The sequence below is a fragment of the Mustelus asterias genome, chromosome 6, assembly GCF_964213995.1.
Source record: "Mustelus asterias chromosome 6, sMusAst1.hap1.1, whole genome shotgun sequence".
NCBI lineage: Eukaryota > Metazoa > Chordata > Chondrichthyes > Carcharhiniformes > Triakidae > Mustelus > Mustelus asterias.
In genome coordinates this window covers 34,955,299-34,980,889 of record NC_135806.1, presented here as the reverse complement: position 1 = coordinate 34,980,889, position 25,591 = coordinate 34,955,299, and the positions used below count along the sequence as shown (strand labels likewise).

The 25,591-nt window shown below is 43.5% G+C and overlaps 1 protein-coding gene across 1 annotated transcript; it reads left to right on the top strand.

Moving 5' to 3' along the window:
- The first annotated feature begins 361 nt into the window (after positions 1 to 361).
- mboat4 (membrane bound O-acyltransferase domain containing 4) lies at positions 362 to 22,819 on the top strand. The gene is made up of 4 exons (XM_078213850.1): positions 362 to 423; positions 1,117 to 1,245; positions 3,332 to 3,556; positions 21,841 to 22,819. The coding sequence occupies exons 1-4, from the start codon at positions 362 to 364 to the stop codon at positions 22,817 to 22,819; spliced, it is 1,395 nt and encodes a 464-aa protein (XP_078069976.1).
- Positions 22,820 to 25,591: the final 2,772 nt, after the last annotated feature.

The following is a 25,591-nucleotide window of genomic DNA, read 5'->3' as shown; positions in this document are numbered from 1 at the left end:
GATCCAGAGGGCATTGTCACTGTTGCCCCCATATCTGTTGCAGCCTTATTGTGGACAGGTCACCAACTCCTCTGCTATCCCTGCAAGGGGACAGCAATACTTTCTGGCAAATGGATCAAAACACTTCCAAAAACCTGCCAGAGTATTTTCAGATATTATCCAAAGATTTCAGTTCCCTGCAATGAGGATGCTTGATCCTTTAAATAGTGCTTCCACAGAGCCCATCTTGCTGCTTCCTGCATCTTTTTCCGGGATTGGACAATGCAGGTATTGCCAGGACGACCATTGTCCAAGTTTGGTATCCTCGCATCACAGCAGCTGGTTGGACTGTTGCATCAGGATAGAATTGCACACAAGGGACATGGCTGCGTGGACCACACCAATAGTGAGTGGCCTGCACCGCTGCCTATTGCCCAAGGGAAGGTAAGTAGGCCTATGTAGCACTGCTGCTAATGATGCCACACAAACGAATCTCTCACCTGTGGTCTATTGCAAGAGTGTATGTTCCACCATTTAAACAGTGAACCACAGATGTAAAGTATAGTCTCCTAATGGAGGACATTGAATTATTTCAATTTGAATTTATATTTACCTTTTATCCATGGTGATGCAATGTGGGGAATGTAATACCAAGTGAAAGACCAATGGTGCATGGACCCACGTTCCCTGGATACACACAGGTTTGCTCCAAACAGGCCAAGGAAACTAAAATATTTTGCTTTTAATGTAAGCTTTAGGCAAATACTATAATTGCTAGAAGCCAATTAGCGTGCCAATTGTTCGCAGTAGGAATGCTAAGTGTCAAATAGTGCAAGCTGCTTATCTGGCACCCAGATTGAATTCCTGTCTGGAGCTGCTCAGTTACTGGGAAACGAGTGCAGTAATCAGTCATTTCCCCTTTCTTATCAATTGACATTTCTCTTGGTGCATATTTTCTCAAGTTCAGTTTACATATGGACAAGCTTGTGTCACATTAGTTTCGTGCTGCTGCTGTGTGGTACAAATTGGGGTTCCATTTAAATATTGCCATTTGTGCTTGAATATATTTGCAGTTGTAAGAATAAGTTGCTTTGACCTGTGTTTAAATCGTCTCAACACCTTTAAATCGTGTCCCAGGATGGATTTAGGATTTTTACAATTTGAGTTAGACTATTACCCAGTCACCATCTACCAGATTATGAGTGTCCCACCTGCGCTTATGTTCTATCACCTGTCCATCATAGGACATCTTTCTCTGACAGCAAGGTAAGAATGCCTAGTTTGTCGGTAATGAGTAATACCAAGTCCTAACTCTTTTAATCATTAAAATTTCTTAATTGCACCCCATACGCTCTACAACCTGATTGTTGTGAACATGTACATTTTTAGTTAACTGTTGGGTAACAGGACGGGTGAAATGTCTTTGGTAGGTTGAAATAAAGCAGCAATATCCAATTACATGCATTCCTAGATAAAAGGTCTGGTTGGCAAATTGAATTAAAATATCTTGGAATGGAACAAAAGGAAGATGAGTATCTTGTAACTTTATTTTGCAGGCAGATTGTTCCATTTATAAATCACTAGCTTGAGTGTTTACCGATCCAAAAGAAAACTACAAAAATTGAGTTAAAGTTTCAGGTTGATGACCTTTCCTCTGAACCTTGATGAAAGGTTATTGATCTGAAACGTTAACACTCTTTCTCTGTCCACAGATGCTGCCTGACATCCTGAGTATATCCCACATTTTCTGTCTTTTTATTTCAGATTTCTAATATTTGCAATACTTTCGTACAAAAATTGAGTTGTGAAGACAAAGGAGAATAGTCTGTAGGGAAAAAAAATCTAGCACAGTAGATCGTTTCTTTCACTCTTTTGTTATTATGTAGAATAGATCAGGAATTTAAGGAACAAACAATAATAGTTTTAATTTGAATGTAAATTATGTCCTTTATTATCTTTTTTGTGTTGATCAAAATGGAAATTAGGGTTTCCTAAGTGGAACTCGCACTTTTGCAAGCAGCTGCCTCATTTAATATTAAGAAAAACCCAAAAAAGTAAGTTTAGTCAGCTGTTTTGTGACAGCTGAAATTATTGTGAAACTGTTCAATTGTTCAAAGTGCTTGAATTATATCATATAAAATACAAGTAATTCTCCTGCGTTATTCCTTATGGTAAGTCAAAGTTACAAACTCAATTTGGTTATGTAGTTAGCTCCACCGATACAATGACATGTTGGTGATTTTTCAAGATTAATTAACCAGAGGTTAAATGTTCATGAGCTTTATTCTAGTAATGGTTATATATTTGTTTTAAATAGAGATTTTCTGTGTGAGAGCAAGCAGACATCTATTTTAATTCTGGAGGATCTACGAGAGAAATAATTTTTGTTATGTAGCACCCGCAGGATATTCTGAAGTGCTTCATAGGCATCAAAGGGCTTCTTGAATTGTAGTCACAGTGATTGGCAGCCAATTTGTGCACAGCAAAGACCCACACACAACAATGAGATAAATGATTTGATAATCTAGTGTTAGTGATACTGGTTAGGATTTCTCACCGGTCTGTGAGGGCAGACCTTAGTTTAATGCTCTCTCAGTAAAGTTTATTTATTAGTCACAAGTAGGCTTACATTCACACTGTAATGAAGATACTGTGAAAATCCCCCAGACGCCACACTCCGGCACCTGTTCAGGTACACCGAGGGAGAATTTACCATGGCCAGTTAACCTAACCTGCACATCTTCGGACTGTGGGAGGAAACCGGAGCACCCGGAGGAAACCCACGCAGACACAGGGAGAATGTGCAAACTCCACACAGACAAGTGACCCAAGCTGGGAATCGAACCCGGGTCCCTGGTGCTGTGAGGCAGCACTGCTAACCACTGTGCCATCGTGCCGCCCCAACTCATTGATATGTTATCTGGTAATGTGTGTTTAATTCTTTGTGTGTTTAATTCTTTGGAGTGGAGTTGAACCGATATACTCCTGCATTAGAAGTAAGAGTTGCTACCGCTGAGCACTGTGTGTTCATGTATGTCAATGAACATGAGTTGCCATGAGAGCATGTATATTATAAACAAATATATATACATGTATATATAAGAGCTTGTAACTATGTCTATATGTGTGACTACATAAAGTCTGTGTGTGTATGTTGGTGTATGTTTGAGTGTATGCTTTGATATATCAGTGTGGGTATGTGTGGGTTTGGTTATGTGTTGGCATACATGTGCATCTCTGTGTTTGTATTTGTTTTAGAAAAATCAATTAATTAAAAAGTGCCGATGTGCACACTTAAGTAGAAGTTCATATGGGTCAAATTTAAAGTACAGAATTTGTCATATTTCTCCAGATATATATTCCTATTGTTCGGAGGACTCCTCATGGCGATTGTTTCCATGGGACCTTATGCTGTTCTGGTTCTCATACCTTCTGTTCTCTCAGTGGTATTCATATTTTCTCTGGAGCCCAGAATTGTTCACAAATGTACCCTCCTCACTCAGATGGTATGGCAGACAATGTGCCATCTCTGGCTACACTACAAAGACTATTATTTACAAGAAACAACAGACATTAAGTAAGTATGTAATTTATAAGAACTTATTACAAATACCACTTGGTGATTAATTGGTCCATTACTCAGTCAAATATTGCTCTCAGATGGTGTTATAACTATGTTCTATCTTGCCTGGTCCTATTACTTTTCCTTTGTAGCTGTTTTGCTGGTTCTTCTGGCCTCTTTATTTTACTATTTTGCCTCCAAACTAATGCTTCATCTTCATGATCTCCTTTATGCACACAAGTATTGGAAGAGCTAACCAACACTAATATCCAGACATCTGTTCAATGGACTCCAGCGTGGCTATTAGGACTGCCAAGAGTTTGTGGACACAGATTTCACAGACCCACTGTCCAAATGAAGATCTATTTCATTACAGGTCCCCGGCAATCATGAAAGACTGGAGATTAGACAGGGGATTGGCACCCAGGCTAAAGTTTGCCTGAGGGGCTGGTGGAAGCACTCCTGCATCCCCTGATCCAGAAGCAGTGTTCTAAAAACCACCAATCAATTCTGTAGCCAATTATTCCATCTCCAATTACCTGTCAGAAGACGGGAAGCAAGATAACAAGTGTAAAAAGCAGCAGCAGCAGGTTGAGCCATGTGCCCAGTCTCACTCAAGACCAATATTTTGCCAAAGCATAGACAAAGAACAAAGAACAAAGAACAGTACAGCACAGGAAACAGGCCCTTCGGCCCTCCAACCCTGTGCCGCTCCTTGGTCCAACTAGACCAATCGTTTGTATCCCTCCATTCCCAGGCTTCTCATGTGACTATCCAGGTAAGTCTTAAACGATGTCAGCGTGCCTGCCTCCACCACCCTACTTGGCAGCGCATTCCAGGCCCCCACCACCCTCTGTGTAAAAAACGTCCCTCTGATATCTGAGTTATACTTCGCCCCTCTCAGCTTGAGCCCGTGACCCCTCGTGATCGTCACCTCCGACCTGGGAAAAAGCTTCCCACTGTTCACTCTATCTATACCCTTCATAATCTTGTACACCTCTATTAGATCTCCCCTCATTCTCCGTCTTTCCAGGGAGAACAACCCCAGTTTACCCAATCTCTCCTCATAGCTAAGACCCTCCATACCAGGCAACATCCTGGTAAACCTTCTCTGCACTCTCTCTAATGCCTCCACATCCTTCTGGTAGTGCGGCGACCAGAACTGGACGCAGTACTCCAAATGTGGCTTAACCAGCGTTCTATACAGCTGCATCATCAGACTCCAGCTTTTATACTCTATACCCCGTCCTATAAAGGCAAGCATACCATATGCCTTCTTCACCACCTTCTCCACCTGTGTTGCCACCTTCAAGGATTTGTGGACTTGCACACCTAGGTCCCTCTGTGTTTCTATACTCCTGATGACTCTGCCATTTATTGTATAACTCCTCCCTACATTATTTCTTCCAAAATGCAACACTTCGCATTTATCCGGATTAAACTCCATCTGCCACCTCTCCGCCCAATTTTCCAGCCTATCTATATCCTGCTGTATCGCCCGACATCGCTATCCGCAAGTCCAGCCATCTTCGTGTCATCCGCAAACTTGCTGATTACACCAGTTACACCTTCTTCCAAATCATTTATATATATCACAAATAGCAGAGGTCCCAGTACAGAGCCCTGCGGAACACCACTGGTCACAGACCTCCAGCCGGAAAAAGACCCTTCGACCACTACCCTCTGTCTCCTATGGCCAAGCCAGTTCTCCACCCATCTAGCCACTTCTCCTTGTATCCCATGAGCCTTAACCTTCTTAACCAACCTGCCATGTGGGACTTTGTCAAATGCCTTACTGAAATCCATATAGACGACATCCACGGCCCTTCCTTCATCAACCGTTTTTGTCACTTCCTCAAAAAACTCCACCAAATTTGTAAGGCACGACCTTCCTCTTACAAAACCATGTTGTCTGTCACTAATGAGATTGTTCCGTTCTAAATGCACATACATCCTGTCTCTAAGAATCCTCTCCAACAACTTCCCTACCACGGATGTCAAGCTCACCGGCCTATAATTTCCTGGGTTATCCCTGCTACCCTTCTTAAACAACGGGACCACATTCGCTATCCTCCAATCTGTGAAAGAAAACTGTTTTAAGTTTAAGCTTATTTATTATTGTCACAAGTCGGCTTATATTAATACTGCAGTGAAGTTACTGTGAAAATCCCCTAGTCGCCACACTCTGGCGCCAGTTCAGGTACACTGAGGGAGAATTTAACCTGACTAATGCACCTAACTAGCGCATCTTTCAGACTGTGGGAGGAAACCAGAGCACCCGGAGAAAACCCATGCAGACATGGGGAGAACGTGCAGACTCTGCACAGACAGTGACCAAACCAGGAATAGAACCCGAGTTCCTGGCACCATGAGGCAGCAGTGCTAACCACTGTGCTACTGTGCCGCGAAGGAGGAAAGCATTCAAAATGTAAACACGCTAATTTGATTGCTTCAGTTACGCTCATTGTTAATTTACTTTCATTCAACAAGTCCCAGTAACTGTTTGAGGTGTTACTCGGTTCACTGGAACTGTTCAAATAAGTTTAGAAAGATCAAATTAACTCTGATCGATCCTTTCATTATACAGTACAAGAAAAGAACAATTGTATGTAATGGCCAACTATAAATTAATAGTTTAGCATAAAGATTGCAAATATTTATTTTCTTCATTTCTTTCAGGAAGCTGGTTAGTATAATGTTTACTAACATGTGTGTGTGTCCTACTTTCTGCAGGCTTGCTCTCGTTAATTTTTCGTTAAATTAAGATGAGGCTTCTTCTACTCCACATTGCAAGTAATTTATGGGGAATGATAGAAGAGCATAAATTCGGTGTCTTTCATTATTGCAATGGAGAGGGATAGGGCCATGCGGCAGGGCATAGTTTACAATTGGGGGAGAGGTAATTATGATGCGATTAGGCAAGAATTAGGAAGCATAGGATGGGAACAGAAATTGTCAGGGAAAGGCACTAATGAAAAGTGGAACTTTTTCAAGGAACAAATACTAGGTGTCCTTGATAGGTATGTCCCTGTCAGGCAGGGAAGAAATGGCCGAGTGAGGGAACCATGGTTCACAAAAGACGTTGAATGTCTTGTCAAGAGGAAGAAGGAAGCGTATGTAAGGTTGAGAAAACAAGGTTCAGTTGGCTCGACGGAGGGTTACAAGTTAGCAAGAAATGAGCTGAAAAAAGGGCTTAGGAGAGCTAGGAGGGGGCATGAGAAGTCCTTGGCAGGTCGGATCAAGGAAAACCCCAAGGCTTTTTACTATTATCTGAGGAATAAAAGAATGACCAGGGTGAGGTTGGGGCTGGTCAAGGACGGCAGTGGGAATTTGTGCATGGAGTCAGGAGAGATAGGAGAGGTGATGAATGAATACTTTTCTTCGGTGTTCACCAAGGAGAGGGACCATGTTTTTGAGGAAGAGAGGATGTCACAGGCTGATAGGCTGGAGGAAGTAGATTTTCGGAGGGAAGATGTACTAGCAATTTTGAATAAACTGAAGGTTGATAAGTCCCCTGGGCCTGATGAAATATACCCTAGGATTCTTTGGGAGGCAAGGGATGAGATTGCAGAGCCTTTGGCTTTGATCTTTGCGTCCTCACTGTCCACGGGGGTGGTGCCAGAGGACTGGAGAGTGGCGAATGTTGTTCCTCTGTTTAAGAAAGGGAATAGAAATGACCCTGGTAATTATAGGCCGGTTAGTCTTACTTCGGTGGTCGGTAAGTTGATGGAAAAGGTCCTTAGGGATAGGATTTATGACCATTTAGAAAGATGCAGCTTAATCCGGGATAGTCAGCACGGATTCGTGAAGGGCAAGTCTTGCCTCACAAATTTGATAGAATTTTTTGAGGAAGTAACTAAGTGTGTTGATGAAGGTAGTGCAGTTGATGTCATATACATGGATTTTAGTAAGGCGTTTGATAAAGTCCCCCATGGTTGGCTTATGAAGAAAGTAAGGATGTGTGGGATAGAGGGAAGTTTGGCCGATTGGATAGGTAACTGGCTATCTAACAGAAGACAGAGGGTGGTGGTGGATGGAAAATTTTCAGACTGGAAACCGGTTACCAGCGGAGTGCCACAGGGATCAGTGCTTGGTCCTCTGCTATTTGTAATTTTTATAAATGACTTGGAGGAGGGGGCTGAAGGGTGGATCAGTAAATTTGCTGATGACACCAAAATTGGAGGAGTAGTGGATGAGGTGCAGGGCTGTTGTAGGCTGCAAAGAGATATAGATAGGATGCAGAGCTGGGCTGAAAAATGGCAAATGGAGTTTAACCCTGATAAATGCGAGGTGATTCATTTTGGTAGGACAAATTTGAATGTGGATTACAGGCTCAAAGGTAGGGTTCTGAAGAATGTGGAGGAGCAGAGAGATCTTGGGGTTCATATCCACAGATCTCTGAAGGTTGCCACTCAAGTGGATAGAGCCGTGAAGAAGGCCTATAGTGTGTAGGTGTTCATTAACAGGGGGTTTGAATTTAAGAGCCGTGGGGTTATGCTGCAACTGTACAGGACCTTGGTGAGACCACATTTGGAATATTGCGTGCAGTTCTGGTCACCTCACTATAAGAAGGATGTGGAGACACTGGAAAGAGTGCAAAGGAGATTTACCAGGATGCTGCCTTGTTTGGACGGTAGGTCTTATAAGGAAAGGTTAAGGGAACTTGGGCTTTTCTCTTTGGAGCGGAGGAGGTTGAGAGGAGACTTGATAGAGGTTTATAAGATGATGAGGGGGATAGATAGAGTGAACGTTCAAAGACTATTTCCTCGGGTGAATGGAGCGGTAACGAGGTGGCATAACTATAGGGTTCATGGTGGGAGATATAGGAAGGATGTCCGAGGTAGGTTTTTTACTCAGAGAGTGGTTGGGGTGTGGAATGGACTGCCTGCAGGGAAAGTGGAGTCAGAAACTTCAGGAACATTTAAGAAGCTATTGGATAGGCACATGGAGTACTTTGGGATGATAGGGAGGAAATAGCTTGATCTGGGTTTCAGACAAAGCTCGGCACAACATCGTGGGCCGAAGGGCCTGTTCTGTGATGTACTGTTCTATTTTCTATGTTCTAGCATGTGTCCCAATAACAACAGGAAAATATCAGGATCTGCAGACGCAGCAACACTGGAAATACCTTCCAGCACCAATGGGAAAGAAAGAGAAAATAAAACCATTAATGAAAGTAAAAAGCCAAAATAAGTGATGGTCCAAAATCAATACAATCAAAGAACATGATAATTAAAAACACACAAGTGCTGAGTACAGAAGGCCTGTATTAATGTGAATGAATGATGAGATTCACGCCTTGGTGCAAATTAATAAGGGCTCTGGATAAAATTGCAGCAAGTTAGCATTACTGCCTCCTAGTGCCAGGGACTCGGGTTCAATTCCAGCCTTGGATAACTGTCTGTGTGGAGTTTGCACATTCTCCCCATGTCTATGTAGGTTTCCTCCTGGTGCTCCGGTTTCCTCCCACGCTCCAAAGATGTACAGGTTAGGTGGATTGGTCATGGGAAGGGCTGCAGGTAAGATGCTCTTTTGGAAAATCAGTGCAAAATTGGTGGGCCAAATGACCTCCTTCTGCACTGTAGGGATTCTTTGGTTTCTAAGTTAGAGGTCTTGAATTAGAGATTGGTATTTCTGCTCTGCTACCGATCAGCCAATGAGAGGAGAATTATATATCTGTTGGGCAGTTGCAGTAACTATTGTTTTTTTCTTCACTCACTCATGTGCTGTGGCTCCCCCATTAGTCTCTACAGAAGGTCAGTCAGTCCCCAACGTTTCTCACACTGCCGTGTAATTCTGAACTGTCTAATAGGTGACCAGATACTGGGAGATTAAGATTAAGAAAATCTCTCATCTGCTGATGTGCAGTGCAGCCAATTGCTGCATGAGGAGGGATCCCCTATACCAGCAACTCAATATTTCAACACTTGCCCTGAATTTCTCGATGTATAGCAATGTTTCAAGAGAGATGGCGTGACTTTGTCTTTGATAAGCCGCTACCACGACAGGGTTATCTGTTCCACTTGGAACCTCTGCTTTGGCTGAATACATCTTACCTACATGTGTCTATCTTGGAGCTTGCTGACTTAAATCTCATCTTCCTAAACCTCAGGCAAATTTGCACACATATCTCTGCCTGTAACTGGCTGCGAAAGTCATACAATCTATAACCACCTCCTGTTTTCTGTCTTCAATATTGTGCTTGTAAAAGGTGCCATTTTACCTCTGCTCAGCAAAGATTATGAAAAAAGAAATATAGAATCTGAGTGTGTCTGCCAGGAGTTGTTCCAAACTCTTATACTCTTACATAATTTAAATTCAAAGAAAATTGACCAATCTGGGTAAGACATGCTTCAGAAGCTTTATTTCCAGTGGCAATTATTTCTAACAGCGATTTAAGGGCCCTGGAAGATCTCAAGTTAATGAAGCATAAATACATAGGCATGCCAAACTATGCTTCTTTTCTCTTAACATCTCGGTCTTTCTGTCTATCAAAATAGCTTACTCAAGACAAGGCATATATTTATATCCCACTAATGAGCTGTTGCTGGGCACAATATAGAGCTGGCCTGTTTATCACTTGGAAGGAATGTTCTATTTAAGTAAACCTTTTTGATTTCAATTATCTTCCATTTCCCATCATTTATCCATACTGTGTAACCTTTAAGTAGAAACACCAGTTTGAGCTTATTTTCATATTTTGTTTATGCGCTATCAAAGTTTAAAGACACCATTAGCATAACATTGGGAAAGCCAGTGTGGTGAAATTACTCCCACAGTGCAGTTAGATATTAAGTTCCAGGATTTTAACCCTGTGGTGACAAAGGAACTGGAATATATTTCCAAGTAGCATCTCCACATCATATATTTCCAAGTCAGGACTGTGTGTGACTTGGAGGGTGTTGGTGGGGTTTTTGAGGTGGCCGGGTACCGTCAGAAATTTCAGACAATACAAGACTCATGAAGCCAGTGTCTCAGTTTGTTTTGGCTGTTAGGAGAAATCATCAAAGGTCAGGGCAGCCCCTGAGATGGAGCAGCTGGACCTCTCCAATGAATTCTAATGAATACAACTCAAAACAGATCAATTATCAATTTTCTTTTCAATTACTCCCGCCTTTCATTAGCTTTAAATCAATCATCTTCAATATATATAAATCAACAATCATACATGTCATGTACTTTAGCCAATCGTATCTTATCCTCTGGCATAATTGCATTTTATTTGTCTATTAAATCCAGACATATCTTCCCATTTTGGTTAATTCAATGTCCTGTGTTGCCTAGTAACTTCAGACGCCAGCCACAAATTTCAAAGTGAAAGTTCTCATAAATTCCCCCACAGGTCACCAGATTACCACATGATTCCACATCTGGGCATGCATCCATCTTATCTGGACAGTGAATAAACCATATTCATGAAGTCATAGAACCATAGAACCATAGAAAATTACAGCTCAGAAACAGGCCTTTTGGCCCTTCTTGTCTGTGCCGAACCATTTTTTGCCTAGTCCCACTGACCTGCACTTGGACCATATCCTTCCACACCCCTCTCATCCATGAACCCGTCCAAGTTTTTCTTAAATGTTAAAAGTGACCCCTTTGACCCCAATAGCATTTACCACTTTATCCAGCAGCTCATTCCACACTCCCACCACTCTCTGCGTGAAGAAGCCCCCCCTAATATTCCCTTTAAACTTTTCTCCTTTCACCCTTAACCCATGCCCTCTGGTTATTTTCTCCCCTCGCCTCAGCGGAAAAAGCCTGCTTGCATTCACTCTATCTATATCCATCAAAATCTTATACACCTCTATCAAATCTCCCCTCAATCTTCTACGCTCCAGGGAATAAAGTCCCAACCTATTCAATCTTTCTCTGTAACTCAGCTTCTCAAGTCCCGGCAACATCCTTGTGAACCTTCTCTGCACTCTTTCAACCTCATTTACATCCTTCCTGTAACTAGGTGACCAAAACTGTACACAATACTCTAAATTCGGCCTCACCAATGCCTTATATAACCTTACCATAACACTCCAACTTTTATACTCGATACTCCGATTTATAAAGGCCAATGTACCAAAGGCACTCTTTATGACCTTATCCACCTGTGACGTCACTTTTAGGGAATTCTGTATCTGTATTCCCAGATCCTTCTGTTCAACTGCACTCTTCAGAGTCCTACCATTTACCCTGTACGTTCTTCTTTGGTTTGTCCTTCCAATGTGCAATATCTCACACTTGTCTGCGTTAAATTCCATTTGCCATTTTTTAGCCCATTTTTCTAGTTGGTCCAAATCCCTCTGCAAGCTTTGAAAACCTTCCTCACTGTCCACTACACCTCCAATTTTTGTATCATCAGCAAACTTGCTGATCCAATGTACCACATTATAATCCAGATCATTGATATAGATGACAAACAACAATGGACCCAACACCGATCCCTGCGGCACACCACTAGTCACAGGCCTCCACTCAGAGAAGCAATCCTCCACAACCACTCTCTGGCTTCTTCCATTGAGCCAGTGTCTTATCCAATTTACTACCTCCCCATGTATACTTGGCAACTGAACCTTCCTAACTAACCTCCCATGAGGGACCTTGTCAAAGGCCTTGCTGAAATCCAGTTGAAGTCTGATTAGGTGTTCTCAATCTTGCTGAAGTCTGATTAGGTGTTCTGAATGTTCTTACCATTAGAAACACTGCTGATAATACCTTGCATATTTCCAAGGTTACGGTATTCTCTTAGAATATGGCTTTGTCCTAATGCTCTTTTCCACGATGCTTTGCAGCAGTCTGCCTTTGGCTAAACTTAACAATGATTCTTAAAAATACATTAATACATTCAAAATATCAGCATATGTGTTTTTAAATCATAATCATTGTTTAAATCTTTTACTGCATTTCATGTGTGTGTAAACTGCTTTCTTGTTAGCTTATATGTCAGTTATAAAGTCATTTAACTCAAAGTTGATAGTTCTGTCAGTGTTTTAATGTCTAATGGTTTCAACATCTTTACTAACCTATCAGGATTTCTTCCCTTCCAAAGGGGAACTTGGAAGTGATAATACCATGCACCTGCTTCTCTTATCATTCTCGGTAGTGGAGTACATGGGTTGGGAAGTGCTAAATCTTGGTGAGTTACTGCAATTCATCCTGAGGATAGTCAAGACAGCTACCAAAGTATACCAGTGGGGAAGGAGCTTGAAACAGTGGCTGGGGAGTGGACTTCTATACCTTGGATAGTGACATAATGCCTGACTTTCTCCCCTCCCGCCCCACCGATTGTCTGACCTCTCCCCCACCCAATGTTTGAAATTCCGCCGCCCCCCTCCCCCCGCCCCCCTACCCCTGCAGCCAATTGTTGCTTCTTGAGTACTGCTGTAGTTGCACCAATCCAGGAAAGCAGAAAGTATTCCATCACACTTCCAACTTCTGTCTTATAGGTTATGGAGAGGCTTTGGGAATTCAGGAGATTCAGAGAAGTCAGTCACCACAGAATACCTAGTCTCTAATCTGTGCCAGTGGCATGGCAGGTGTGTGCTGGCTCAGTGAGTTTCTGGTCAATGGTGTTTCATAGAGTGATAGAATCATTTACAGAACAAAGGAGGCCACTCAAACCATCAAGTAAATGCCAGTTCTCCATAGAGAAATCTAGTCAGTCCACTCCTGCGAGGATGTTGCTGATGGAGATGTTGATAATGGTAATGCCAAGGAGAGTAGTTAGATGTTTTCTTGGTGGAGATGGTCAGTGTAAGCGTTACTTGCCAATTATAGGCTGAAATCTGATGTTGTCCAGGCTTTGCTCCATGTGACACAGACTGCTTCTTTCTCTGATGAGTTGAGAACTGAAATGAGCATTGTGCAATCATCAGTGAACATTCTGACTTCTGCTTTCAACAACAAGACTTGTATTAATGAAGTGCTTTTAATGTAATAAAATGGCCAAGGTGCTTCAGAGAGGCATTATAAAACTATGATACCAAACCGCAATAAGACATATAAGTTTGGTGAAAGATTTAAGGAATGTCTTAAAGGAGGAAAGTGAGGTAGAGAATTGGAGAGCCTTAGGGACGGAGTTTCACAGCTTCAGCTAACTAGAGGCATGGCCATCAGTGGTGCAATTATTAAAATAGGGGATGCTCGAGAGGCCAGAAGTAGAGCTATCCTAAGAGGGTGGTGCAACTGGAGGTGATCACAGAGATAGGGAGAGACCAAGTTACGGAAGATTTTGAAAACAAGGATAAGAATTTTACAATCAAAGTATTTCTTAACTAGGAACCAATATAGGTCAGCAAGAACAGGGGTAATTGGAGAACAGAATTTGGGGCAAGTCAGGACTCGGGCAGTTTTAATGACCCCAAGTTTATAGACAATAGAATATTGCAGGTTGGCTGCGAGTGCATTAGAATAGTCAAGACTAGAGCTAAATAAGATATGAGGCTTTCAACAGTAGAAGGGCCTGAGGCAGGGCTGGAGTTGGGTAATGATACGGAAGTGGGAATAGGTGGTCTTAGTGACAATGTAGAGATGTGGTTGAAAGCTCGTTTTGGGGTCAAATATGATGGGTGCAATTTTACCACCTACCACACATGGCAAACAGTACAGCAAACCAGGAAACTAGTGTGCAAAGGTAAAAATCCGATTGCTGCCTGGCACCAAACAGTTTCCAGCCCCTCTCCAACGGTGCAAACTGCTTTGTGCCCAGAAAGGACGCGAAGCTTATTAGCATGAGATTAGCTGGATTTCAAGTTGGCACACATGTTTGCCCCTCCCAAAGAACAAAGAAAATTACAGCACAGGAACAGGCCCTTCGGCCCTCCAAGCCTGCACCGACCATGCTACCCGACTTAATTAAAACCCCCTACCCTTCTGGGGACCATATCCCTCTATTCCCATCTCATTCATGTACTTGTCAAGACGCCCCTTAAAAGTCACCACCGTATCCGCTTCCATTACCACCCCCGGCAACGAGTTCCAGGCACCCCCCACTCTCTGTGTAAAAAATCTGCCTCATACATCTCTTTTAAACCTTGCCCCTCGCACCTTAAACTTATGCCCCCTAGTAATTGACTCTTCCATCCTGGGAAAAAGCTTCTGACTATCCACTCTGTCCATACCTCTCATAATCTTGCAGACTTCTATCAGGTCTCCCCTCAACCTCTGTCGCTCCAGTGAGAACAAACCAAGTTTCTCCAACCTCTCCTCATAGCTAATGCCCTCCATACCAGGCCAACATCCTGGTAAATCTTTTCTGTACCCTCTCCAAAGCCTCCACATCCTTCTGGTAGTGTGGCGACCAGAATTGAACACTATATTCCAAGTGCGACCTAACTAAGGTTCTATAAAGCTGCAACATGACTTGCCAATTTTTAAACTCAATACCCCGGCTGATGAAGGCAAGCATGCCGTATGCCTTCTTGACTACCTTTTCCACCTGCATTGCCACTTTCAGTGACTTGTGTACCTGTACACCCAGATCCCTTTGCCTATCAATACTCTTAAGGGTTCTGCCATTTACTGTATATTTCCTATCTGTATTAGACCTTCCAAAATGCATTACCTCACATTTGTCCGGATTAAACTCCATCTGCCATCTCTCTGCCCAAGTCTCCAACTGATCTATATCCTGCTGTATCCTCTGATGGTCCTCCCGTATGCTTCACATCTCTCCAGCGAGACGTCACACTGGTGCGAATGAATACTGGTCGCCACTAACAGAGACCAGGCATGATGGCCACACCGAGGTGGATTGGAGGCTATTGCAGACCACAGGTGGTTGGGCGCATGGCTGGGCAGTGTCCACGTGGCACATTCTCAGTGCTCACCTGGCATACCGGCAGTGACAACCGGACACCCTAAGACAATTGCAGAGGCAGATGTGACATGAGTGAAGTCCAGAATCTATTTGAAGGGTTATATGTCAGAAGATACATAAATGGAGGAATTTCTATTGGAATGAAGATCCAGGAGTAAGCATCAATTGCAGGACAAAGCAATAACGACAATGTTGGCAGTCACCAAACAATCCTAAAACAATGGAAAAATGTGCTTCAGTCCAGGGCATAACAATCTGGTCAGGACCCAGACTGTAGCTAAAGCTGACAAAGCTGAAGAACCATGTAAGCATTCAACCGTGTGACCAGAGTCTCATTGATGGAGCAGTGAAGCTAGATAGGTCTTGGATACTGTCTTGACCATCTCCTATAGTGATGGCTGGATCTGGATGACTGGCCTCCAACTGCCATAGTCATCTTCCTTAGGGTTAGAAATAATTTGAGGCAATGGAGAACTAATCCCTGATCTCCAGTCACTTCCATTTTACCAGGACTCTTTGACAGGGCTGGCGCAACCATTAGGGAAACTAGGCAGTGGTCTGGGGTGAGAGTATTTAGAATCATAGAATCCCTATAGTGCAGAAGGAGGCTATTCAGCCCATTGAGTCTGCACCAGGTCTCCAACCGAACATCTTAACCAGGTCCACCCTGCCCTATCCCCTTAACCCTATGCATTTACCATGGTTATTCTCCTTAACCTACACACCTTTGGACACTAAGGCCAATCCACCCAACTTGCATATCTTTGGACTGTGGGAGGAAACCGAGCACCTGGTGGAAATCCATGCAGACACGGGAGAACATGCAAACTCCACACAGACAGTGACCCAAGGCCGGAATCAAACCTGGGTCCCTGGCGCAGTGAGGCAGCATTGCTGAGCACAGTGCCACCATTGTTGGGGGGAAGGATCAGCAGCCATGTTAAAAACTGAAGTCTGAAACATTAAAATGATATTGATATGATTTTATGAGCATATGTGAGCAACTTAACAAAGTGACTGGCGACAGGGCACTATGCAGTTTCAGTTCTGTTCCTGCCGGTTCATCTGGGATTTTCCAGCAGACAAGAGCAGTGAGCAGCTTTCCCAGCATTCCCCTCCCCGCACATGCTCATGGTCTCCCAAACGACACCATGCTCATGCTTGTTGACCATCCTTACCCACATTGCGGGGGATGACCTTGTGATGCGGACTGAGGTCTCGCGTAAGCTGCTGGGTGATGATGTTAGTTGAGGTCTTGGCTGGGACCAGAGTGAGGGCAGGCCACGGATAACAACTACCCATGAGTATGACATTTCTTAGCAGGAGTGCAAGAGTTTTCTTTCCCCAATTCTCTTCACTAAGGCAGACTTTCATCTGTTTCCATAGTTAATAATTCACGGAACAGGTCACCAGGGTGTCGCCAGGGCCTTATAACTTAGAATCATAGAACCCAACCACACAGAAGGAGGTTTTTCGGCCATCGAGCTTGCACCGACAACAATCCCACCCAGCCTCTATCCCAGTAACCCTATGTATTTACCCCACTAATCCCTCTGACACTAAGGGACAATTTAAGATGGCCAATCAACTTAACCTGTGCACCTGTGCAGTGTGGGAGAAACCAGAGCACCCAGAGGAAACCCATGCAGACATCGGCGAATGTACAAACTCTACACAGACAGTGGCGCAAGGCTGGAATTGAACCCAGGTCCCTGGAGCTGTGATGCAGCAGTGCTAACCACTGTGCCACTGTCCTGTTCAATGTCTGATCTTTCCCCCCCCCATCAAATGTCTGAACTCTTCCCCTCCTCGAATGTTTGACCCCCTCTCCCACCCAATGTCTGAGCTCTCTCTCCCCCCAAATGTCTGACCTCTCCCCCCAAAATGTCTGACAATTTCTCCCCCCACCCCCCCCGATGGTCCAACCTCTCTCTCCCCCCAAACGTCTGACCTCTCCCCCACCGAATTACTGACAATCTCTCCCCCCACCCCCCCAATTGTCCAACCTCTCTCTCCTCCCCCGAACGTCTGACCTCTCCACCACCTAATGTTTGACGTTTCCCCCTGAATGTCTGACCACTTCCCCACCCCCCGAATGTCTGGTCCTCCCCCATACCTCCACCATCCCACATCCCATCAACTTACCATAGACACTTAATCTTCTTCCAGGCCAGTCATTTTGAATGGGATCTTTGAACTCACTTTCTTTATGGCAGCTAGTACTGTAAAAGGGGCCATGTCCTCCATCACTCTGCTTCTTTTACACTTTGACACTGGAGGCTGTGTTGCTGAATCACAACAGGACTGAATCAGGAAGGTCAGGCAAGACAGCGCCTAAGAATTTTAGTGCAGATATACTGATTGCAACTCCAAGGAAGTTATGGCCCAATATCTTTGTAAATACCTATCCAGTAGACAGCTGATCTGGCTCAAGGGGCACCACTCCACATCAAGTGTGGCTGACCAAGAGGCTCTCTCACTTTTACCACCAGCGTGTTTGGAAGGATTTGTAGGTTTACAGACTTGATCTATTTGACTGTGTAATGAATGTGCCTTCCTTGGTCATCAAGTCCTGAGGCAGGATTTGAATCTGGAGCTTCTGGCTCAGAGGGGGCGACGCTACTTATTGCTTCACAAGAACTCCTAGTTGTGCAAGAGTGGGACCATTTTACTGTATTTACTTTCAGAAGTTAATTGTGGGGATGTGAGGGTGCCAGACTGAAGACTCACCTAGGGCAGAAAATACTCTTGTGCAAGCCCTGCTCCTTAATGTCACAGTAAGATAAATATCGTCACCTTCTATCAGGACAATCATTCTCACCTCTGGAATCAGTTCTTTTGTCCATATTTGGACAAGGCTGTAAATCAAGTGAACCTGGAGGAGAGTGATCCTAATGGAATTCAAAATGATCATTGGTGAGCATGTTAAATGCCACTTGATAGCGCTGACTCCTTCCATCACTTCACTGAAGATTGAGATTAATAGGATTGCAGTTACTGTATTGGAATCCTGCTTTTAGGAACATAGAAAAACTACAGCACAAACAGGCCCTTCGGCCCCACAAGTTGTGCCGAACATATCCCTACCTTCTAGGCCTACCTATAACCCTCCATCCTATTAAGTCCCATGTACTCATCCAGGAGTCTCTTAAAAGTCGCTATTGAGTTTGCCTCCACCACCACTGACGGCAGCTGATTCCACTCGCCCACCACCCTGTGTGAAAAACTTCACCCCAACATTTCCCCTGTACCTACCCCCCAGCACCTTAAACCTGTGTCCTCTCATAGCAGCCATTTCCACCCTGGGAAAAAGCCTCTGAGAGTCCACCTGATCTATGCCTCTCAACATCTTATATACCTCCATTAGATCTCCTCTCATCCTCCATCTCTCCAAGGAGAAAAGACCGAGCTCCCTCAGCCTATCCTCATAAGGCATGCCACTCAATCCAGGCAACATCCTTGTACATCTCCTCTGCACCCTTTCAATCATTTCCACATCCTTCCTGTAATGAGGCGACCAGAACTGAGCACAGTACTGCAAGTGGGGTCTGACGAGGGTCTTATATAGCTGCATCATTATCCCTGGACTTCTAAACTCAATCCCTCGATTGATAAAGGCCAGCACACCATACGCCTTCTTAATCACCTCCTCCACCTACGGGGCCGATTTTAGAGTCCTATGGACCCGGACCCCAAGGTCCTTCTGATCCTCTACAGTACTAAGAGTCTTTCTCTTAATATTGTACTCCTTCATCCCATTTGACCTGCCAAAATGTACCACTACGCATTTATCTGGGTTGAAGTCCATCTGCCACTTCTCCGCCCAGTCTTGCATCCTGTCTATGTCCCTCTGTAACTTCTGACATCCCTCCAGACTATCCACAATTTACGGTGTAATTTGTCTGCATAACCAAATCCCTCCAGACCGAGTCTACATAACCAGTCCCTCCATAACCAAATCCCTCCAGACTATCCACTATTTACAGTATAATTTGTCTACATAACCAAATCAATGTCTGCATTAAATTAAAAAGAATTAATTCTAAGCACTACTTTGAATTAGATCACAACTGCAGAATAAGGGACTATAGGTGCAGGAACAGAGAGATCTTGGAGTGTAAGTACAAAAAAATTAGAATGTAGCAGGACAAATTGAGAAGGTTGGTATCAAAGTATATGATTCTTGGCTTTAGTTACAGAGGATTGGAGTACCAAACCAAGTAAATTATGCTAAAGCTTTATAAAATAGCAGTTAGGTTTCAGGTGGAGTATTGTGTTCATTTCTGGACACCACACTTTGGAAGTATTTCAATGCTTTAGTGAGTGTGCAGGAGAGATTTACTGGAATGATCCAAGCAGGGACTTCAATTATGTAGGGAGATGGAGAGGTTTGGTTTGTTCTTTTAGTAAGAAGTCTCACAACACCAGGTTAAAGTCCAACAGGTTTATTTGGTAGCAAATACCATAAGCTTTCGGAGCGCTGCCCCTTCGTCAGATGGAGTGGTTATCTGTTCTCCAACAGTGCACAGACACAGAAATCAAGTTACAGAATACTAATTAGAATGCAAATCTCTACAGCCAGCCAGGTCTTAAAGGTACAGATAATGTGGGTGGAGGGAGCATTCAACACAGGTTAAAGAGATGTGTATTGTCTCCAGACAGAACAGCTAGTGAGATTCTACAAGATCAGGACAGCTTTCCCCCTGATCTTGCAGAATCTCACTAGCTGTTCTGTCTGGAGACAATACACATCTCTTTAACCTGTGTTGAATGCTCCCTCCACCCACATTATCTGTACCTTTAAGACCTGGCTGGCTGTAGAGATTTGCATTCTAATTAGTATTCTGTAACTTGATTTCTGTGTCTGTGCACTGTTGGAGAACAGAGACCACTCCATCTGACGAAGGGGCAGCGCTCCGAAAGCTTATGGTATTTGCTACCAAATAAACCTGTTGGACTTTAACCTGGTGTTGTGAGATTTCTTACTGTGCTTACCCCAGTCCAACGCCGGCATCTCCACATCTTGTTCTTTTAGAGCAGGAAATGATTTTGGATAGAGATGTTTAAAATTATAAATAGTTTTGATGGAGAAAAGAAGGAGAAGGTCAGTAACAATCAGAAACAGATTTAACAAATCTTTTGATTAGCAAAAGAAACAAAGCAAACGTTTTTTAACACACCATATAAAAGCAAATTACTATGGATGCTGGAATCTGAAACCAAAAGAGAAAATGCTGGAACATCTCAGCAGGTCTGGCAGCATCTCTAAGGAGAGAAAAGAGCTGATGTTTCGAGTTCAGATGACCCTTTGTCAAACCTTTGTCAGAGCTTTGCCAAAGGGTAATCTGGACTCAAAAAATCAACTTTTTTCTCTCCTTACAGATGCTGCCAAACCTGCTGAGATTTTCCAGCATTTTCTCTTTTGGTTTTTAATACACCATGCTGTTGTGATCTGAAATGCATTAATGCACTGCCTGAAAGTGTCATGGAGTTAGATGCTTTAGTAAATTCAGAATATTGAATGAAAGGATAGATACCTGAATGGAAAGCATTAGCTGGGCTATAGAAAAAGTAAGAGTTTTAACAGCACCAGAACTCTTACTGTGTTCACCCCAGTCCAATGCCGGCATCTCCACATCATGACTTCTATAGAAAAAGAACAGGGGATTGGCATGAATTGGATAGCTCGCAAAAAGCTGGCACAGACAAAGTGGACCAAATGGCTTCCTCATGCACTGTGTCTTTCTTTGATTCTATGGTAAATACAAACTAGTCTTTGCACAAACAGAAGGTTGATACTTGGAATAGGCTCAAAGTGGACAAGGGACAGCTGGAGGCAGAAAGAGTTCAGCAGTGCAATTGGAAGACTATGTATTTCAATGAAAAGATGAGGTGGGTTGATGGTCACCTTCATCCCTTGTGAAAGGGAATATTCAAAGAACATAGAATCCCAACAGTGCAGAAGCAGGCCATTCGGCGCATCAAGTCTGCACTGACTCATCTTATCCAGAGCCTATCCCCGTAATCCCACGTATTTATCCTGCTAATCCCCCTAACCTTTCCATCCTGGGACACTAAGGGTTATTTAGCAAGGTCAATCCACCTAACCCACACATCTTTAGACTATGGCAGGAAACTGGAGCACCCAGAGGAACCCACGCAGACACCAGGAGAACATGCAAACTCCACACAGATAGTGACCCAAGGCTGGAACTGAACCCAGGTCCTTGGCAGCAATGCTAACCACTGTGCCATTGTGCCGATCTTCATTGTTTTGAGGATTGTGTTCCTGTAAAGTTACAATTAATGGACAAAGAAGTCAACTGTAATGAGAAAATATCTTAAAATTACACATTCTATCTGTTGCTCTCTTCCAATCTTTGGAATATTTTGACAAGTATCATTCCAGCAATAATTTCATTTATCATTGTACAAAAATAAGTTAATACATCACTATTCAGAGGACTATGCCTGGTTTCACATCTAGGTTCACAATAGCGCTGTCATCCCTGATGTTGTTAACTCAAAGAGTAACATCAATGACATTGGACTTTCATGAAGGTGAAATCAGGATTCCAGCTCGAATTATGCGGCAAAATGGTCTTGGCTCTAAAATTCTCTACTGTTCACTACCATACTTCAGCTACATGCTCTATTTCCCTGCACTACTTGGAGGACCTCTGTGTTCTTTTCAAATGTTCAGAATTCACATGGAAAATCTTGAAAAGACTGATAAGAAAAACATGGCCAAACCCTTGCGGTCATTTTTTAAAAAGTGTGTCTTATTTTTCATGTTGAATATGCTGAGGATGTCTGTAAGAAACTGTATCAGCGTTATGGAACAAAGTGACCAAGGACCCCTTCAATGGGATGTTTCTAAGGATATTTTACTGATTTGGATTACTGCTTTGATGTTCAGACTAGCATATTACTCTCAATGGTTTCTTAGTGAATCGCTTAACAATTTAGTTGGCCTGGGATTGGACAAGAACACGACTGGAAAAGCTAATTTCTCTGATGTTGACATCTGGACACTTGAGACAACCAATAAGATATCTGAGTTTGCTCGAACTTGGAACAAAACTACAGCTTGCTGGCTAAGGAGGATGGTGTATGATCGCAGCAAAGTTCAGCCTCTGATGTCAACATTTGTCTTTTCAGCTTGGTGGCATGGCCTTCACCCTGGCCAAATCTTTGGATTTATTTTGTGGGCTGTTACTGTAAAAGCAGACTATCGTGTTCACCAATATATGGACTCACTTACTGCAGGATCAAGGTTCCTGAGAGTATTATATAAAGTCTTGACATGGATGCAAACTCAACTGGTAACTGCATACATTTTAGTAGCTGTGGAACTACGGAGCTTTTCTTGCGCATTGGTGCTATGCAAGTCTTTTTGCACTGTCTGCCCGTTGTTGTATGTACTGGTACTAATAGGTACGCCAAACAAGCCAAGCAAAAATTAAAGTGCATTTTCAATTTACCATGTGCTCTACATTCTTCTCATCTAAATAAGGCGGCATCACTTTTAGTTTACAAATCAACTGCGCTTTATCATAATAGCTATGGACGGTATCAGGCAGCTTCAATGGATTGGAGACACTAATTTGCTGGAACTAGTAGATCACTTCAGCAAATGGGCAACTGAGATGTGCCTTTTGTTGTAGGGGGAGGGTTTGCACCGTTATCATAAATAATACTAGGCCTCCTGCTCCAGTCAACTTTGGGACTTGTACATTCACATTCATGCTTGGATACTTTCCTCCCACAAATTTTGACAGTCCAGACCATTATAACCCCTGCTTGGGACATCAATTCATCCAAGCGGCCATCTTTACTCAGTCTTAATCCCCTAACCCCATATCTTTTTCTCAGGCTTTATGAAACACATGTTCACATTCAGCAATGCTTAACACTTCCATCAAACATTTTAAAATGGACAACATTTTGGTATTTTTTGAAAACATAGAACATAGAACAGTACAGCACAGTACAGGCCCTTCGGCCCTCGATGTTGTGCCGAGCTTTGTCCGAAACCAAGATCAAGCTATCCCACTCCCGATCATTCTGGTGTGCTCCATGTGCATATCCAATAACCGCTTGAAAGATCTGAAAGTGTCCGACTCCACTATCACAGCAGGCAGTCCATTCCACACCTCAACCACTCTCTGAGTAAAGAACCTGTCTCGGACATCCTTCCTGTATCTCCCACCATGAGCCTTATAGTTATGCCCCCGAGTAACAGCTACATCCACCCAAGGAAATAGTCTCTGAACGTCCACTCTATCTATCCCCCTCATCATCTTATAAACCTCTATTCAGTCGCCTCTCATCCTCCTCCGCTCTAAAGAGGAAAGCCCTAGCTCCCTCAACCTTTCCTCATAAGACCTACCCTCCAAACCAGGCAGCATCCTGGTAAATCACCTCTGCACTCTCTCCAATGCTTCCACATCCTTCTTATAGTGAGGTGACCAGAACTGCACACAATATTCCAAATGTGGTCTCACCAAGGTCCTGTACAGTTGCAGCATAACCCCACGGCTCTTAAACTCAAACCCCGTGTTAATAAACACTAACACACTATAGGCCTTCTTCACGGCTCTATCCACTTGAATGGCAACCTTCAGAGATCTGTGGATATGAACCCCAAGATCTCTCTGCTCCTCCACATTCCTCAGAACCCTACCGTTGACCCTGTAATCCGCATTCAAATTTGTCCTACCGAAATGAATCACCTCGCACTTATCAGGGTTAAACTCCATCTGCCACTTTTCGGCCCAGCTCTGCATCTTATCAATGTCTCTTTGCAGCCTACAACAGCCCTCCACCTCATCCACTACTCCACCAATCTTGGTGTCATCAGCAAATTTACTGACCCACCCTTCAGCCCCCTCCTCCAAGTCATTGATAAAAATCACAAATAGCAGAGGACCCAGCACTGATCCCTGTGGTACACCGCTGGTAACTGGTCTCCAGTCTGAAAATTTTCCATCCACCACCACCCTCTGTCTTCTATGAGATAGTAAGAGTTTTGACAACACCGGGTTAAAGTCCAACAAGTTTATTTGGTAGCAAGTACCATTAGCTTTCGGAGCGCTGCTCCTTCGTCAGATGGAGTGGAAATGTGCTCTCAAACAGGGCACAGAGACACAAAATCAAGTTACAGAATACTGATTAGAATGTGAATCCCTACAACCAACCAGATCTTAAAGATACAGACAATGTAGGTGGAGGGAGCATTAAGCACAGGTTAAAGAGATGTGTATTGTCTCCAGACAGGACAGCCCGCAAGTCCAGGAGGCAAGCTGTGGGGGTTACTGATAATGTGACATAAATCCTTCATCCCGGTTTAGGCCATCCTCATGTGTGCGGAACTTGGCTATCAGTTTCTGCTCAGCGACTCTGCGCTGTCGTGTGTCGTGAAGGCCGCCTTGGAGAACGCTTACCTGAAGATCAGAGGCTGAATGCCCGTGACTGCTGAAGTGCTCCCCCACAGGAAGAGAACAATCTTGCCTGGTGATTGTCAAGCGGTGTTCATTCATCCGTTGTCGTAGCTGCTCTTCTATGAGATAGCCAGTTACTTACCCAATTGGCCAAATTTCCCTCTATCCCACACCTCCTTACTTTCTTCATGAGCCGTCCATGGGGAACCTCATCAAATGCAAAAACATTGTGGCAACTACCTCACTCACGAATCTTATCCACCGGTTGGGATGGAGACTACTGTACAAATAAAAAAAATCAAGATCAATATGAAATGAAAGAACATTTGGATGGTACCATAATAATTACAATGAAATGCCTGCCATAATAGACTATTCAATGCAGTTGGTATTATAGAACATAGAACATAGAACAGTACAGCACAGTACAGGCCCTTCGGCCCTCGATGTTGTGCCGAGCTTTGTCTGAAACCAAGATCAAGCTATCCCACTCCCGATCATTCTGGTGTGCTCCATGTGCCCATCCAATAACTGCTTCAAAGTTCCTAAAGTGTCTATCACAGCAGGCAGTCCATTCCATACCCCAACCACTCTCTGAGTAAAGAACCTATCTCGGACATCCCTCCTATATCTCCCACCATGAACCTTATAGTTATGCCTCCTCGTAACAGCTACATTCACCCGAGGAAATAGTCTCTGAACGTCCACTCTATCTATCCCCCTCATCATCTTATAAACCTCTATTAAGTCGCCTCTCATCCTCCTCCGCTCTAAAGAGAAAAGCCCTAGCTCCCT